The sequence below is a fragment of the Pseudorca crassidens genome, chromosome 9 (genome assembly GCF_039906515.1).
Source record: "Pseudorca crassidens isolate mPseCra1 chromosome 9, mPseCra1.hap1, whole genome shotgun sequence".
Lineage (NCBI taxonomy): Eukaryota > Metazoa > Chordata > Mammalia > Artiodactyla > Delphinidae > Pseudorca > Pseudorca crassidens.
In genome coordinates this window covers 5982627-5995379 of record NC_090304.1, presented here as the reverse complement: position 1 = coordinate 5995379, position 12753 = coordinate 5982627, and the positions used below count along the sequence as shown (strand labels likewise).

Here is a 12753-nt window from a genome sequence, read left to right as displayed (position 1 = left end):
TAGCGCCCCACACAGAGGTGTGTCTTCCTCGGGCCGCCTGGGACCTGGGACGCGAGGGGCAGGGCCCAGCCGGCGCCAGGCCACGGAATCCGCCCGGCCCCTCACCTGAGCCGCCAGCCGCCGCCCGCACTTCCTCGCCCCGCCCCGCCCCACCCCGCCCCTTCCACATTCCTGCCCCGCCGGCCCCGAGGCCGCCGCTCCGCTGCGCCTGGCCCTCCCTCCGCTGCCCCGCGATGAAGGCGGCCCAGGCCTCAGGCGAGGAGGCGCCGCCCGGCGCGCGGTCCGTCAAGGTGGTCCTGGTGGGCGACGGCGGCTGCGGGAAGACGTCGCTGTTGATGGTCTTCGCCGAGGGCGCCTTCCCCGAGGTGAGTGCCGGCCCCTCGGGCTCAACGGGGCGCCGCGGCCTGGGTGCATCCTTCTCCACCCCGGGAGGGAAGTGCGCCCGTTCTGCCTCCCCGCAGAGCGTGGGGTCGAAGGCAGTTCTCACTTTGCCCGCGGGAGTGACATCGCCTGTCAAGTGCCAAGAATGCCACCTACCCGGGGGAGGTGTCCCGGGGACTGAATTAGGCAGCCTGGGGAACATAGAGGGTCCTAAGAGAGCACTTGGCGGCACAGCCTGGGTAAGTGGGACGGACAGCCTTGGCTTCGAATAACGGCTTTGCGACTTACAGCTGTGCGCCCTGGGGCAAGCCGCTTACCCTCTCTGTGCCTGTTTCCTTAACTGCTTAATAGGAATAACCGTGGTGCCCACCTCCCAGGGTCGCAGTGATGAGAGAGTTCATACAGGTCAGGGGCTCAGCTCTGAGCTGCAACAGGAAGGACTCACTGAAAAGTGGCCAGCGTTTTTCTTGGGAGACATCGTGTCTTCCCCCAGCTCTTGCCCCTACAGTGGATGTCCCGTGGGCTCAGCCTTGGAGAGTAAGAGCACACCAGCCGCTCAGACAGCTGGGTTAGCACCTCAGTCTCCTCCAACAAACTCTGGGGCCCTCAGTACTTTGCTCAGCCTCTGTGAGCCTCTGACCCCTCGCTCGACCTCGCCGGGTGGAGAGACCCGAGGGTGGTGGTGAGGTGGAAGGTAAGGCTGAGAGACGGCCCCGAGTACCTGGCATGTCCTTGACGCCTGAGCATGTGGACTGTCACTCCTTCACTGACATGCCTACTGCCTGTCCAAGCGGACTCACTGGTACCAGGACGGGCTGGACACACCCACCCACCGTGCCCCACTCAGCCCAGTTCCCCTGGGAGTCCATGCGTGGGTCTGCTTCCAGCATCACGTCCCCCTGCCTGCTGATCCCAGCCCCCGCCAAAGCCCTGGGGTGGTACAGCACTGGGGGGTTGGATGCGGGAGGCAGGAGCAGCCGGGCCTGCTAACCCAGAGTCAGCCTTTCTTTCCACTATGGCAGCATCGAGCCGACTCTTGCTTTGTGGTTTTTGGAGCTGATGTCGCATCCTTTGGCCAGTCACATTTTTTTTAGCTGGGGGGAGGGATGTGTTTCCAGGCCCCCAGAGGCTGCCTGTTAGAACCCAACAATTATGGCAGTGTAGGGAGCACCACAGAGTGCCACAGAGAGGCTAGGCCAGCCGGGGCCCAGAAGCAGTGCTGGGAGGGGTGGTCGCTCACCACCACTGTCCTGGGCTCTGAGATGGCCTTGAGAGTGAGACCCATCCCAATTGCAGAGAGGTTACAGTGCGGAAATGGGCATCTCACAGTTGATGGACAGTGTGTTTTTCACAATTTAAAAAAAATTAATTAATTAATTATTTTTTTGGCTGCGTTGGGTCTTTGTTGCTGCACGCAGGCTTTCTCTAGTTGCAGCGAGTGGGGGCTACTCTTTGTTGTGGTGCGCGGGCTTCTCCTGGCGGTGGCTTCTCTTGTTGTGGAGCACGGGCTCTAGGCGCACGGGCTTCAATAGTTGTGGCTCATGGGCTCTAGAGCGCAGGCTCGGCAGTTGTGGCGCACGGGCTTAGTTGCTCCACGGCATGTGGGATTTTCCTGGACCAGGGCTCGAACCTGTGTCCCCTGCATTGGCAGGCGGATTCTTAACCACTCCACCACCAGGGAAGTCCAGACAGTGCATGGTGAAGGACACTCTGAAGGGAAAGGGAGAAGAACATGCCTGTCACCAAAGGGCTGGACCTGCCTTGTCTAGGTTCCTCTCCTGTTTGGGGACCCTGATTTCCTGGGACCCGTCTGCCTCCAGGCACAAGAGACACCTCTCCATTTATTTATTTATTTATTTATTTATCTATTTATTTATTTATTTATCTGGGCACCGCCCGGCTTGCGGGATCTTAGTTCCCCGACCAGGTTTCGAACCCAGGCCCCGGCACAGAAAGCACAGGGTCCTAACCACTGGACCGCCAGGGAATTCCCAAGAGACCTCTTCATTTAAAAGAAACACAAGGTTTGAGAGCTGGCAAGGCCTTCATTTTACAGATGGGAAAACTGAGGCCAGAGAGAAGAGTCTTGCCTCAGGGCACAGGGCCCCACAGTGTCCTCCTGTCTGTGGTCCCCCCACCCAGCCCTGAGCAAGGGAGCAAGGCCTGGGCACCCAAGATGCAGGCGGTCCAGCACGCCCCTTGGTGCAAAGGGCTTGTGTCGTGGCAGGGTTTTGAAAACCTTCTCCCCTGTTGCTCAGACCCCGTCCTTAAAAGCTCCCCCTCTTTATTCCTGCGCTTGTGTAAAAACCCATCCTGCTTCCATTCATCCAGCCTTTGTGGAGACGGGGTGAGCTCAGGCTCAGCAGGCCTGGGGCGGAGGGGCCTCTGGCCTGGGTGACCTCCCCCTGGGGCCAGGCAGGGCAGGTAAGAGAGACAGAAACAGGGGCATCCTGGTTGGATTGTGGAAGGTTGAGAGGCAAAGGAGGGGCCCCCAAAAGCTAGGAGCTCCCCAGGGCAGGCAATGAGTCTTTATTAGTTGCTCCCGGGTGTCCAGAATCGGATCCAGAGAGGGTGCTCATGAATGAATGAATGAGTAAGTGAGTGAATGAACAAACATAGGTTAATGTCATTCCAGGAGGAGGGGACGGCAGGAAGGCAGGCTCAGAAATGGGACAGTCTGGACGAGGACAGAGATAAAAATAACAGTCCCGGCATGTGTACAGTGCTTATTTTCTACCAGGCCCTGTGCTCAGGGCTCCGCATGGAGCTCCTCCTTGAATCCTTTCAGCAACGTGCTGCGCTGGGGGCCTTAATAGACCCACTTTTTAGGCGCAGAGGAGGCCAGGGAGGCTCAGTGCCTTGGGAGGGTGCACAGCTACAGAGTGGCAGCTCTAGGCCTCCACCCACCAGCCGACTCCCCCCCAGAAACTACTCCACTCTGCTCCAAGCTACTCCAAAGAGCGGCAGTGCCGCGGGCACTCCTGGGCTCTGGCCTGGGCACTGTGACCACCGGCTTCAGATGCCGCCTTCTCAGCTGCCCCCTTGACCCCTTCTTCCTCAGAGCTACACCCCCACGGTATTCGAGCAGCTCACCGTGAATCTGCACGTGAAGGGCAAACCCGTGCACCTCCAAATCTGGGACACAGCAGGTGGGTGCCAGGCTGGGGGAGGGACAGAGTGGGAGGAAGGGACCCACTACCTTCCTTCCGAACCAGGGAGGCCAACCAGTCTCCAGGGAACAGGTGTTGGCCAGGATTAGGGCCCCCGGGAGCCTGACCCCTCCTCGCTTCGGCATCTGTGTCTGCTGCTTCTCCAGCCCAGAGCAGCCCACCGTGTCCTGGAGGTGAATCGGAGCTCTTAGCTCTCAAGGGATGGACCGTTCCTGGCCTCCTGAGCGGTCCACCCTGGCTTTAGCTTCTGTAAGGTCTGTTTGAACGTGACCTCTGCCCTCTAGCCTCCTGACCTAGCCCATAAGAGGGTTCAGAGTCAAATCTACATCAGAACTCAAAGCTAAACTCTGGGAATCCCAGCAGCCCCCTTACCTTGGTTGGGCTGTGATATCTTTGCCCAGGTCCTGCCTGCCTCTTTCTTCTCATCCCCCATCCCCGCCCCAAGTCCAGGGCAAAGCAGGCTTCTGAGTGATGGCCTCAGACATCCCCCACTCCTTCCAGAACAGGGCTCTCTCAGCAGTGGCACGTCCCACAGGCCAGCCAGGGGAACACAGCCCCGAGGGGGACGTTCACGTGTTGGATCCTGAGGCACAGGTCTAGGCCCTGATCCAGACCATCCCCATCGACACCCGCCCCTAGTCTTGGTTGGGGTGACCTCCCTGATGCTGGGGAGGTGCTGACAATGGGCAGGAGATCTGGAGGGAGTGACCACCCCTATTCTACCCAGGGCAAGTCGACTACGACCGCCTGCGGCCCCTGTTCTACCCTGATGCCAGCGTCCTGCTCCTCTGCTTTGACGTCACCAGCCCACACAGCTTTGACAACATCTCTAACCGGGTGGGTACAGCGGGTGGGGGGCAGACAGGCACAGCCCCATAGCCGGGCCACTCTGCTCCACCCCTACCCTTGACCCAGCAGACTGTCAGAGCTCGGCAGGCCCTGGATGGCATCGGGTCCAGTGCCTTTGGCATAAATATGGGGAAACTGAGGCCTAGAGAGACTTAGTCAGGGTCCCCCAGGGATTTGGTGGCAGGGTCTGGACTGGCCGGCCCTCTGACTCCCGGTCCAGTGCTCCTTGTCTGCCCCATACTGCAGACTCAGAACGCTGTGGCTCTTTCTACCGTGACCCTGCCTGAAGATTCTGGGCGACCCAGAGGCCCCCGCATCTCCCCAGCCTGGGCCTGCCCAAGGTCACACGAGCCATCAGTTTCCAGCAGCCCTCAGCCTCCATCAGTGTGACTGCTGGCTCCCAGCGGCCTCCCAGGATGTCCCCCAGTTATCTCAGAGGTTCCCGAGGCTGCACACAGGTGTCAGGGAAACGGTCCCTTGAGTTCCTCTGCTCCTACCCAGCAGCCACAGCCCCGCCCCCACTGCTGCCAGGGCCTCCATGCGCGTGTGAACGGCGTGCTCCAGGGTTCCTCAGAACACAGCCAGTGACAGCATTAGTAACCGTAACCACAACGATGATGGCAGCATTTATCGAGAACTTACTGTGTGCCAGGTACTGTTGTAGGCACCAAGGACCAGGCAAGTGGTGGCTGGGACCGGGGTGCCAGCAGAGGCGGTGGTGAGAGGCCAGCAGATCTGTTCAGAAGGCAGAACCGAACCGTCAGCATTTGCAGATGGATTGGACATGGGTGGGAGAGAGACATTTGACCAGAGCACCTGGAAGGTGGACTTGCCATTTCCCAAGATGAGAAGGAGCAAGCTGGGGGCAGGGAGGTGGGCGATGGAGGCCCGTTGGGCGTCCCAGTGGAGGGTCAGGCAGGCAGGCAGAAGTCTGAGGCTGCAGTTCCTGGGAGGGGGCAGGGCTGGGCAGATCCATTTAGGAGTTGCTGGTGGGGAAGAGCTGTGGACTGGGCGTGGGGGAGAGGGGGGCTGTCACCTGGAGACCTGGGGTCAACCAGGAGAGCGCGGCCCTGGGATGAAGCGCAGACCAGGTTTCAGAGGAGGGAGTGATCGCTGATGTCAGGGCTCAGGTAGGGTGAGGTCTGAGGATTCCCTGTTGCGTTTAGCAAAGTGGAGTCGGGGAGGAGACCCTTTTCAAGGGCAGTTCTGTGGAGGGGAGGACTTGCTGGGACCGCACACCGGCCCCATCTGGCTCCAGAAGCCAGACGGTTTGATGTCAATTTTTCCTGAAACTGAGCAGGCGTGCGCTGCTGGAGATCTAAAGCCTGGATTCCAGGCTCCCAGGTTATAGTCCAGACTGAAATAACCAGGCCCTGGAGGCTCGCATTCCGAAGAGCAGCTGACACGGGACAGGAGTGCCCCCTCCAACAGGCAACAGCTGCTGCAACCATGTTGTGAGATGCTTTAATTTTAAAGCCTCACTGATTTCTTTACATATTTTACCCTGTTGGGGAGACGGTCATGGGACCCCTTACCTTGCAGAGGTAGGATTCTAGAGCAGGTGGGAACCGGGCTCTGGGTGCCACCCCCTGGGTTCAAATTCTGCCACTTCCAGTTGTGTGACCAAGGGCAAGTTATATAACGTCCCTGAGCCTCAGTTAGTGCATCAGTACAATGGGATTGATAATAGAACTTGCTTCATAGGGACTTGGGGGGTTAATGTGTTCATTACATGTAAAGTCTTAGCCTGGCACAGAGTAGTTCTCCCTAAACTGGCTTTGCTGATTATTGTTGTGGGAGTTACCTGGAGGGCAGGAGAGCGGCCCACTCCCTTGATGGCTCACACATACCCCCTCCCCACCTCCCTCCCCACAGTGGTACCCGGAGGTGAATCACTTCTGCAAGGAGGTGCCCATCATCGTCGTGGCCTGCAAGACTGACCTGCGCAAGGACAAGTTGCTGGTGAAGAAGCTGCAGAAAAATAGGTTGGAACCTGTGACCTACCACAGGGTAGGAAACCCAGCCCAGGGCACGGGGGTAGGGGTGCCAGGAGAGGAAACCCCTGGGGTAATGCTGTTCCGGCCCAGCCTCTCAGCAGCACCAGACATCTGGCACCCGCAGGGTGTGGGTCAGGGTAGGGGTTGATTTGGAGGCAGTCATGGTCAAGAACTGCCGGGCTTGGAAGTTTCCAGCTGTGGGATGGAGAGTGAGTGAATGCGGTGCACGTCAGATCCTGCCTACGCGCTTCACAGCCGGGGGGGGACCCCCAGGTCTCCAGTCCACAGGCCCCTCTCTGCAGCATGCCTGGGTCAGGCCGGGAAGTTAATTCGTTGATGCCTCGAGAGGCAGAGACCCAGCCGGGAACTGAGGCAGGAAACCCGATGAAGCCATAGATGGGCTTGGTCAGGCCAGGGGACAGGAGCTGTGGGTGTCCTAGGAAGACGCACCTAGGATGGCCAAGGGGGCTGGGGGTTGGCTGGACGTGAGGCCCCAGCGGCACCCACCTGACGGCGGCCCCGTCCGCTCTCCCTGTTAGGGCCAGGAGATGGCACGGGCCGTGGGCGCCGTGGCCTACCTCGAGTGCTCGGCTCTGTTCCAGGAGAACGTCCACACCATCTTCCAGGAGGCGGCCAAGGTGGCCCTCAGCAGCCGCCGTCGCAACTTCTGGAGGCGGATTACCCAGAGCTGTTGTGTGGTGACTTGATGGGCTGGGGCGCTCCTTCCCTGACCACACCAGCGGCACAGGAAGGAGCTGGGCGCTGACCTGGCCAGTTGGCTGGGCTGGACCCAGTCCCCAGGCTGTGACCACCGAACTGTACCCCAAACAGATGGACACCACCGAGGCCGGGCCCCTGACTCTGGCGCTGGTATCCCTGGACTGGAGAGAAACCCCTCTGAAGCCTGAGGAAGGGGGTTCCCGGGCTCACCAGCCCTGTGGAGGGCTAGGCCTGGAGACCCCTGGAATCACTCCCAGCTCCCAGCCCTGGACTACACATCCTGGAGCGGCCTGTGCAGCCTGGCGCCACCTCATGGGTGTTCTCGGGCCTGCACCTTCAGGAACCGGTGGTGCTAGGACGCTCCAGCCAGAACTCACACCCTGCCCCGTCCCCCTTCGCCCTGCCCATCCCAGTGGTAACTGTAACACTAAAATGACATCACTTTTCAGTTGCGTCACGCCTCTTGTTTCGAAATGCCTTTACACACACGTTCCATGGTGGATAAGAGCACACCCCACGTAGGCACTGGACCCAGTGTAACTACCTTGGATCCAAATCCGGCTTTATCACTTTAGAACCCTGGGCAAGTTACTGGAATTCTCTGGGCCTCTCGTCTGTGAAATGGGACCAATCACAGATGACCTCATGGAGCTTTGGGATGAGTAAGAGCATCATGAGACACCTGCGAAGAACGTAGCAGGTGCCTGGCACACAGTAAGTGCTCACAAAAGGTTCACAGGTGTCACTTTTATTTATGATAAATACAATAGACAATATTCTATAGATGTATGTAATATGACTGATAAAATGGATAGTCAGGGTTCTGCAGGAAAATAGAGCCAATAGGCTCTATATATACAGAGAGAGATTTTAAGGAATTGGTCCCTGCGATTGTGGAGGCTGGCAAGTCTGAAACCTGTCGGGCAGGCTGGAGGTCGATGTTGCAGTCTTTCTTTTAAAAAAATATTTATTTATTTATTTATTTAGGCTGTGCCGGGTCTTAGTTGCGGCATGTGGGGTCTTCGTTGCAGGATGTGGACTTCTTAGTAGCGGCATGCGTGCGGGATCCAGTTTCCCGACCAGGGATCGAACCCGGGCCCCCTGCATTGGGAGCGCAGAGTCTTACCCACTGGACCACCAGGGAAGTCCCAATGTTGCAGTCTTGAGTCTGAATTCTGCAGGGCAGCAGGCTGGAAATTCAGACAGGGATTCCGTATTACTGACTTGAGGCAGAATTCCTTCTTCCTTGGGAAAACTCAGTCTTTTCTTTTAAGGTCTTCAACTGATTGGATGAGGTGCACCCACACAGAACCAGCCACTAACACCCACCCCCTCAGTTTCATTAGGAAACAGCTCCAGGGGTGGGACCACTTCCTCCAGGTGAGGGCTCATGGCTCAGGTTACAGAGCTGAGCTGAGGCAGAGGAAGTGATGTTAGGGACCTGCTCAGAAAACCCCACCTGGATTACAGGCTCCACTCCAGTGTTTTAATATAAGCTGCTCAGGGGTGGGAAACAACTTTTCCTGGCCTAGATTTCTAGCCTGATTGCTCCTTCCCCAAGCACACCCCATGCCCAGAATGTTCTTCCCTCTTCTCCCCCTGCCTGCCCTCCCCAGCCCAGTGAGCTAAGCCCAGTTCACACATCTCCTCTAATTTCCCCAAATGTGAGTCCCTGGAACCCTTGATAGTTATCTGGCTATAGGAAGCTTTTCACACTGACTTCTTGCACCAGACCTGGGCTTCCCTTGAAGTCAGGCTCTTCGTCTCCCTCATCTCTTTGTTCCCAGACCCTAGTTGGGGATGTGGCTTGGCCTCTTGGCATTGCAGAGAGGCAGAGTGTTCCGTCTCTCGAGTCAGTAGCAGATCTGGGTGTGAATCCTAGTCCTGCCACTTTCCAGAGCCATGTGACTTTATGAGAGTCACACTCTTTGAGCCTCAACATGCCATCTGGCAAATGTAGGTAATCATGCCCGTCCTAGAGTGTTGCTGTGAGGGTAAAGTGACAAACTGCTTGTCAGGTGCCTAGCACAGTGCCAGGAATAAAGGAGGTGTGCAGGAAACACGGGCTGGATTGCATGGAGTAGAGCTGTACTGGACAGTGTATCCTATACGGGAGGGCAAGGTACTGAACCAGATGTCAGGAGACCTGAGCGCTGGCTCAGACTCCTTCCCTGAGACAACCAGGGACTCCATCATCCGTGCCTTCAACAGCCTGGTGTCCAAGGAGCTCCCTGATGTGCCCGAAACACCATGACAAGAACTAGGGGTATTATACAGGGAACCCACAGTTTGTGCCCTCAAAGCCAGATCTGTTTGCAATGCCACAGAGGAGGGGTCCTAACCCCAGCATGCAGGGGTGGTTGGGAAGCTACCAGGAGAGAAAAGGCACTTCCCTGAAAAGAGAGACAGCCCGGTGAGCCTGGGGGGTAATGAGTGCCACTGAGAGTCTTGTCGAATGTTGTGTGAGGTTTTGCCAGGCAGACGAGACAAGAGGCTCAGGCCAAGGAGGGCTGAGAGTATTAACTAGAAGGTGATGGAGTGGTGGGCTTGGTTCTGGAGAGTGTCAGTCTACTCACCTGATAAACAGGAGGAATAAATTCTGCCTTGTTGCCTCTTATCTCTCAGCAGGGTTAAGAACATCAAGAATGAGATGATTAGATAGATAAATAAATAGGTGTGATGGCCAGATTTAAATGTTGGGACTTCCCAGGAATTCCCTGGTGGTCCAGTGGTTAGGACTCGGTGCTTTCACTGCCTTGGCCCCAGGTTTGCTGGTCAGGGAACTAAGATCCCACAAGCCATGCAGCGCAGCCAAAAAAAAAAAAAAAAAAATTTATATGTCAACTTGATGAGGCTACAGTGCCCAGTTGTTTGGTCAAATGCCAGTTGAGATGTTGTGAAGGTATTTTTTTGATATGATTACCTTTTTAAAAAGATATTTATTTATTTGGCTGCACCGGGTCTTAGTTGCAGCTTGCCAGCTCCTTAGTTGCGGCATGTGGGCTCCTTAGTTGTGGCATGTGAACTCTTAGTTGCAGTATGCACGTGGGATCTAGTTCCCTGACCACGGATTGAACCTGGGCCCCCTGCATTGGGAGCGCAGAGTCTTATCCACTGTGCCACCCGGGAAGTCCCGATTACTTTTATTTTTATTTAGTTAAAATAAAATAAATATGGCTGCGTTGGGTCTTTGTTGCTGTGCGTGGGCTTTCTCTAGTTGCTGGGAGCGGGAGCTACTCTTCTTTGCTGTACGTGGGCTTCTCCTTGCGGTGGCTCTCCCTCTGTGGAGCAGGGGCTCCAGGTGCGCAGGCCTCAGCAGTTGTGGCACACGGGATCCAGGGTGCAGGCTCAGCAGTTGTGGCGCACAGGCCGAGTTGCTCTGCAGCATGTGGGATCCTTCTGGACCAGGGATCAAACCTGTGTCCCCTGCATTGGCAGGCGGACTCCTAACCACTGCGCCACCAGGGAAGCCCCCGATTACTTTTAAATTTGTAGCCTTTGAGTAAAGCAGATTACTTTGTATGATGTGTGTGGGCCTCATCCAATGAGGTGAATGCCTTCAAACACTGCACTGAGGTTTCTGGAAGAAGAGGGTCACGTGGCCAGAAGTAGGACTGAAATTCAACTCTGGCCATTGCTGTACTTCACCCAGGACACGGTTTGGGAGGTCAAGGTCTGGGAACAACTGCTGTCTGTGAGCAGCGGGGAAGCAGGATGGGGGTCAAGGAGGTGGAAGGATCCACAGGTGTGAGAGGTGGAGAAGGGGGGCTTCTGGGGCCACTGCACAGAGGGGGAAGTGGGCAGGGGCCTGCTCTGATGGGGGCCGCTGGAGAGGAGAGTGCCTGCAGGGGAGCAGTTGAGGCAGGAACACTCACCTTTACTTTCTCTCCAGCCACACCTCCCCCCGCCCCCCACCCTTGGCTGCTTTCTTTTACATTCTTGGAGAGCTCATCAACTTTTGACGTGATCCTGTCTCCCATTGAATTGCCAACTCCTTGAGAGCACGGACTGCGTTTGTTGGAATCCCCTGTGCCTCAAACAGTGCCTCGCATGGAAGAAGCACTAAAGAAATACGTGATGAACAAATGGACGAGTGCCGTGAGGCAATGCCCCACTTCAGGCTGTCAGCCGCGCCTGCCTGGACCACCTCAAAGGTCTCCCAGCCTCCAGGCTCTTGGCCTCCTTCATCCTCCCCATCAGCAGTCTTCCAAAGCACAGATCCAGTCACGTCACCTTGAGCCTTCTGCAGCCCCCCTGTCCAGAGAAGGTCTAACTTCGCCAGGTGGAGACCTGGGAGGTCTCTCACATCTGGCTGAAGCCCACCTTCCCCACCTTACGCCTAGGACACCTGACACTCCAGCCACACCCAGGGTAGCTGGACCAGCCTCCAAGTCTCTGCTCTGGCTGTTTCCCCACCTCGGCCTGCCCTTCCTCCCAGTCACCGCTTGTTCAAACCCCCCTCCACCCCCAGATCCTTCGGTGCCCAGCTCAGACACCACCTTGTCCAGGAAGCCTGTGGCTCTGCTGGCTTCCTCACTCCTGCATCACCGCACACACACGGACCCGCCTGCACACCAGAGCGTTTACTGTCTTTGCGTGGCCCCTTGGCTAAGGAACTGGACCTCTGTTCCCGTGCTGTGGGAAAGGCCAGCTTGGATTCCTCAAGATGACACATCTGGTGACGAGACCAGGCAGGGTGGCCAGGAGGGCAGAGGTGGGAGCAGGAGACCAGTTGGGCAGCTGCAGACACCCAGACATGAGAAACAGGCCACCACAAGTCAAGGCCGGGTGACTTCTGGGCTGGGAAGCGGTGGCTGCAGAGAGGGTGGACTGCGTGTGGGAAGGGTGGGGACGCTGAGAGTGAGGGAAGAATGCAGGCCTCACCCCTGCGTGCGTGAGAAGGCGAGCCCCTTCCTGAGACACCTGCTCTGGGAGAGGTGGGAACCACTCGGTGGCTGGTTTCCAGCTTCAGGCCCCCAGCCATCCCGGCCACCACACAGCTGTCCCAGGTGTCACGGGAGGGCAGGGTGAGTGGCAGCACTTGGAGATGCCCAGCTGAGGAGCCGCTTTCAGTTCCTCACAACCAGCCTGGCAGGGCGGCGTGGCCAGACGAGTGGGAGCCTGGGGAAGGTGCAGCCCGGAGGCCAGCTGGGGCCAAGAGCCACAAACCAGTGTCTTCATTTCTTCACACCGCCTCCGCCCAGCCTTGGGGGTGTCTGCCAAGAAGGCAAGGGGTAGGGGAGGGGACCCCAAGTCATCTTCCCCAGGACAGGCCACTCCCTGGCATCCTTGTGCAGGGAGGGTGGGGCACACTATCTGTGAGTCACGAAGCTTTCCTCTCCCCTCTGCCCAGACAGCACCCTGGGCCCCGCGTCTGGGTGTGGGAAGGGATGGGTGGCTGGCAGATCACCCACTTCAGGCCACCCTGTTTGCTCTCTCCTGCCTTTTGCTCTTGGGGACCCTTCCTTTGGAGGATGAGAACTCACAGCTTCCAGGAAGTCATCCCGAAGCCACTAGCTAGGGATCCAGCAGAGCCTGAGACCAGAGGGGCAGAGAGATCCAAAACAGCGTGGAATACCTGACCACCCACCCTACCCAGAGCTTGATCTCCAAGCTAAAGGCTTCTGACACGTAGG

At 57.5% G+C, this 12753-nt stretch overlaps 1 protein-coding gene across 3 annotated transcripts; it reads left to right on the top strand.

Annotated features, from left to right (window-relative positions):
• Positions 1 to 109: 109 nt before the first annotated feature.
• RHOD (ras homolog family member D) lies at positions 110 to 7565 on the top strand. 3 transcript variants are annotated; one of them, XM_067748140.1, is made up of 5 exons: positions 110 to 365; positions 3443 to 3530; positions 4279 to 4388; positions 6276 to 6385; positions 6937 to 7565. In XM_067748140.1, the coding sequence occupies exons 1-5, from the start codon at positions 234 to 236 to the stop codon at positions 7097 to 7099; spliced, it is 603 nt and encodes a 200-aa protein (XP_067604241.1). In that variant the 5' UTR covers positions 110 to 233; the 3' UTR covers positions 7100 to 7565. The 3 variants fall into 3 exon arrangements, with proteins under 3 accessions (XP_067604241.1, XP_067604240.1, XP_067604242.1); XM_067748139.1 differs by having other exon boundaries at positions 6276 to 6410; XM_067748141.1 differs by lacking the exons at positions 3443 to 3530; positions 4279 to 4388 and having other exon boundaries at positions 6276 to 6410.
• The last annotated feature ends 5188 nt before the right edge of the window (positions 7566 to 12753 follow it).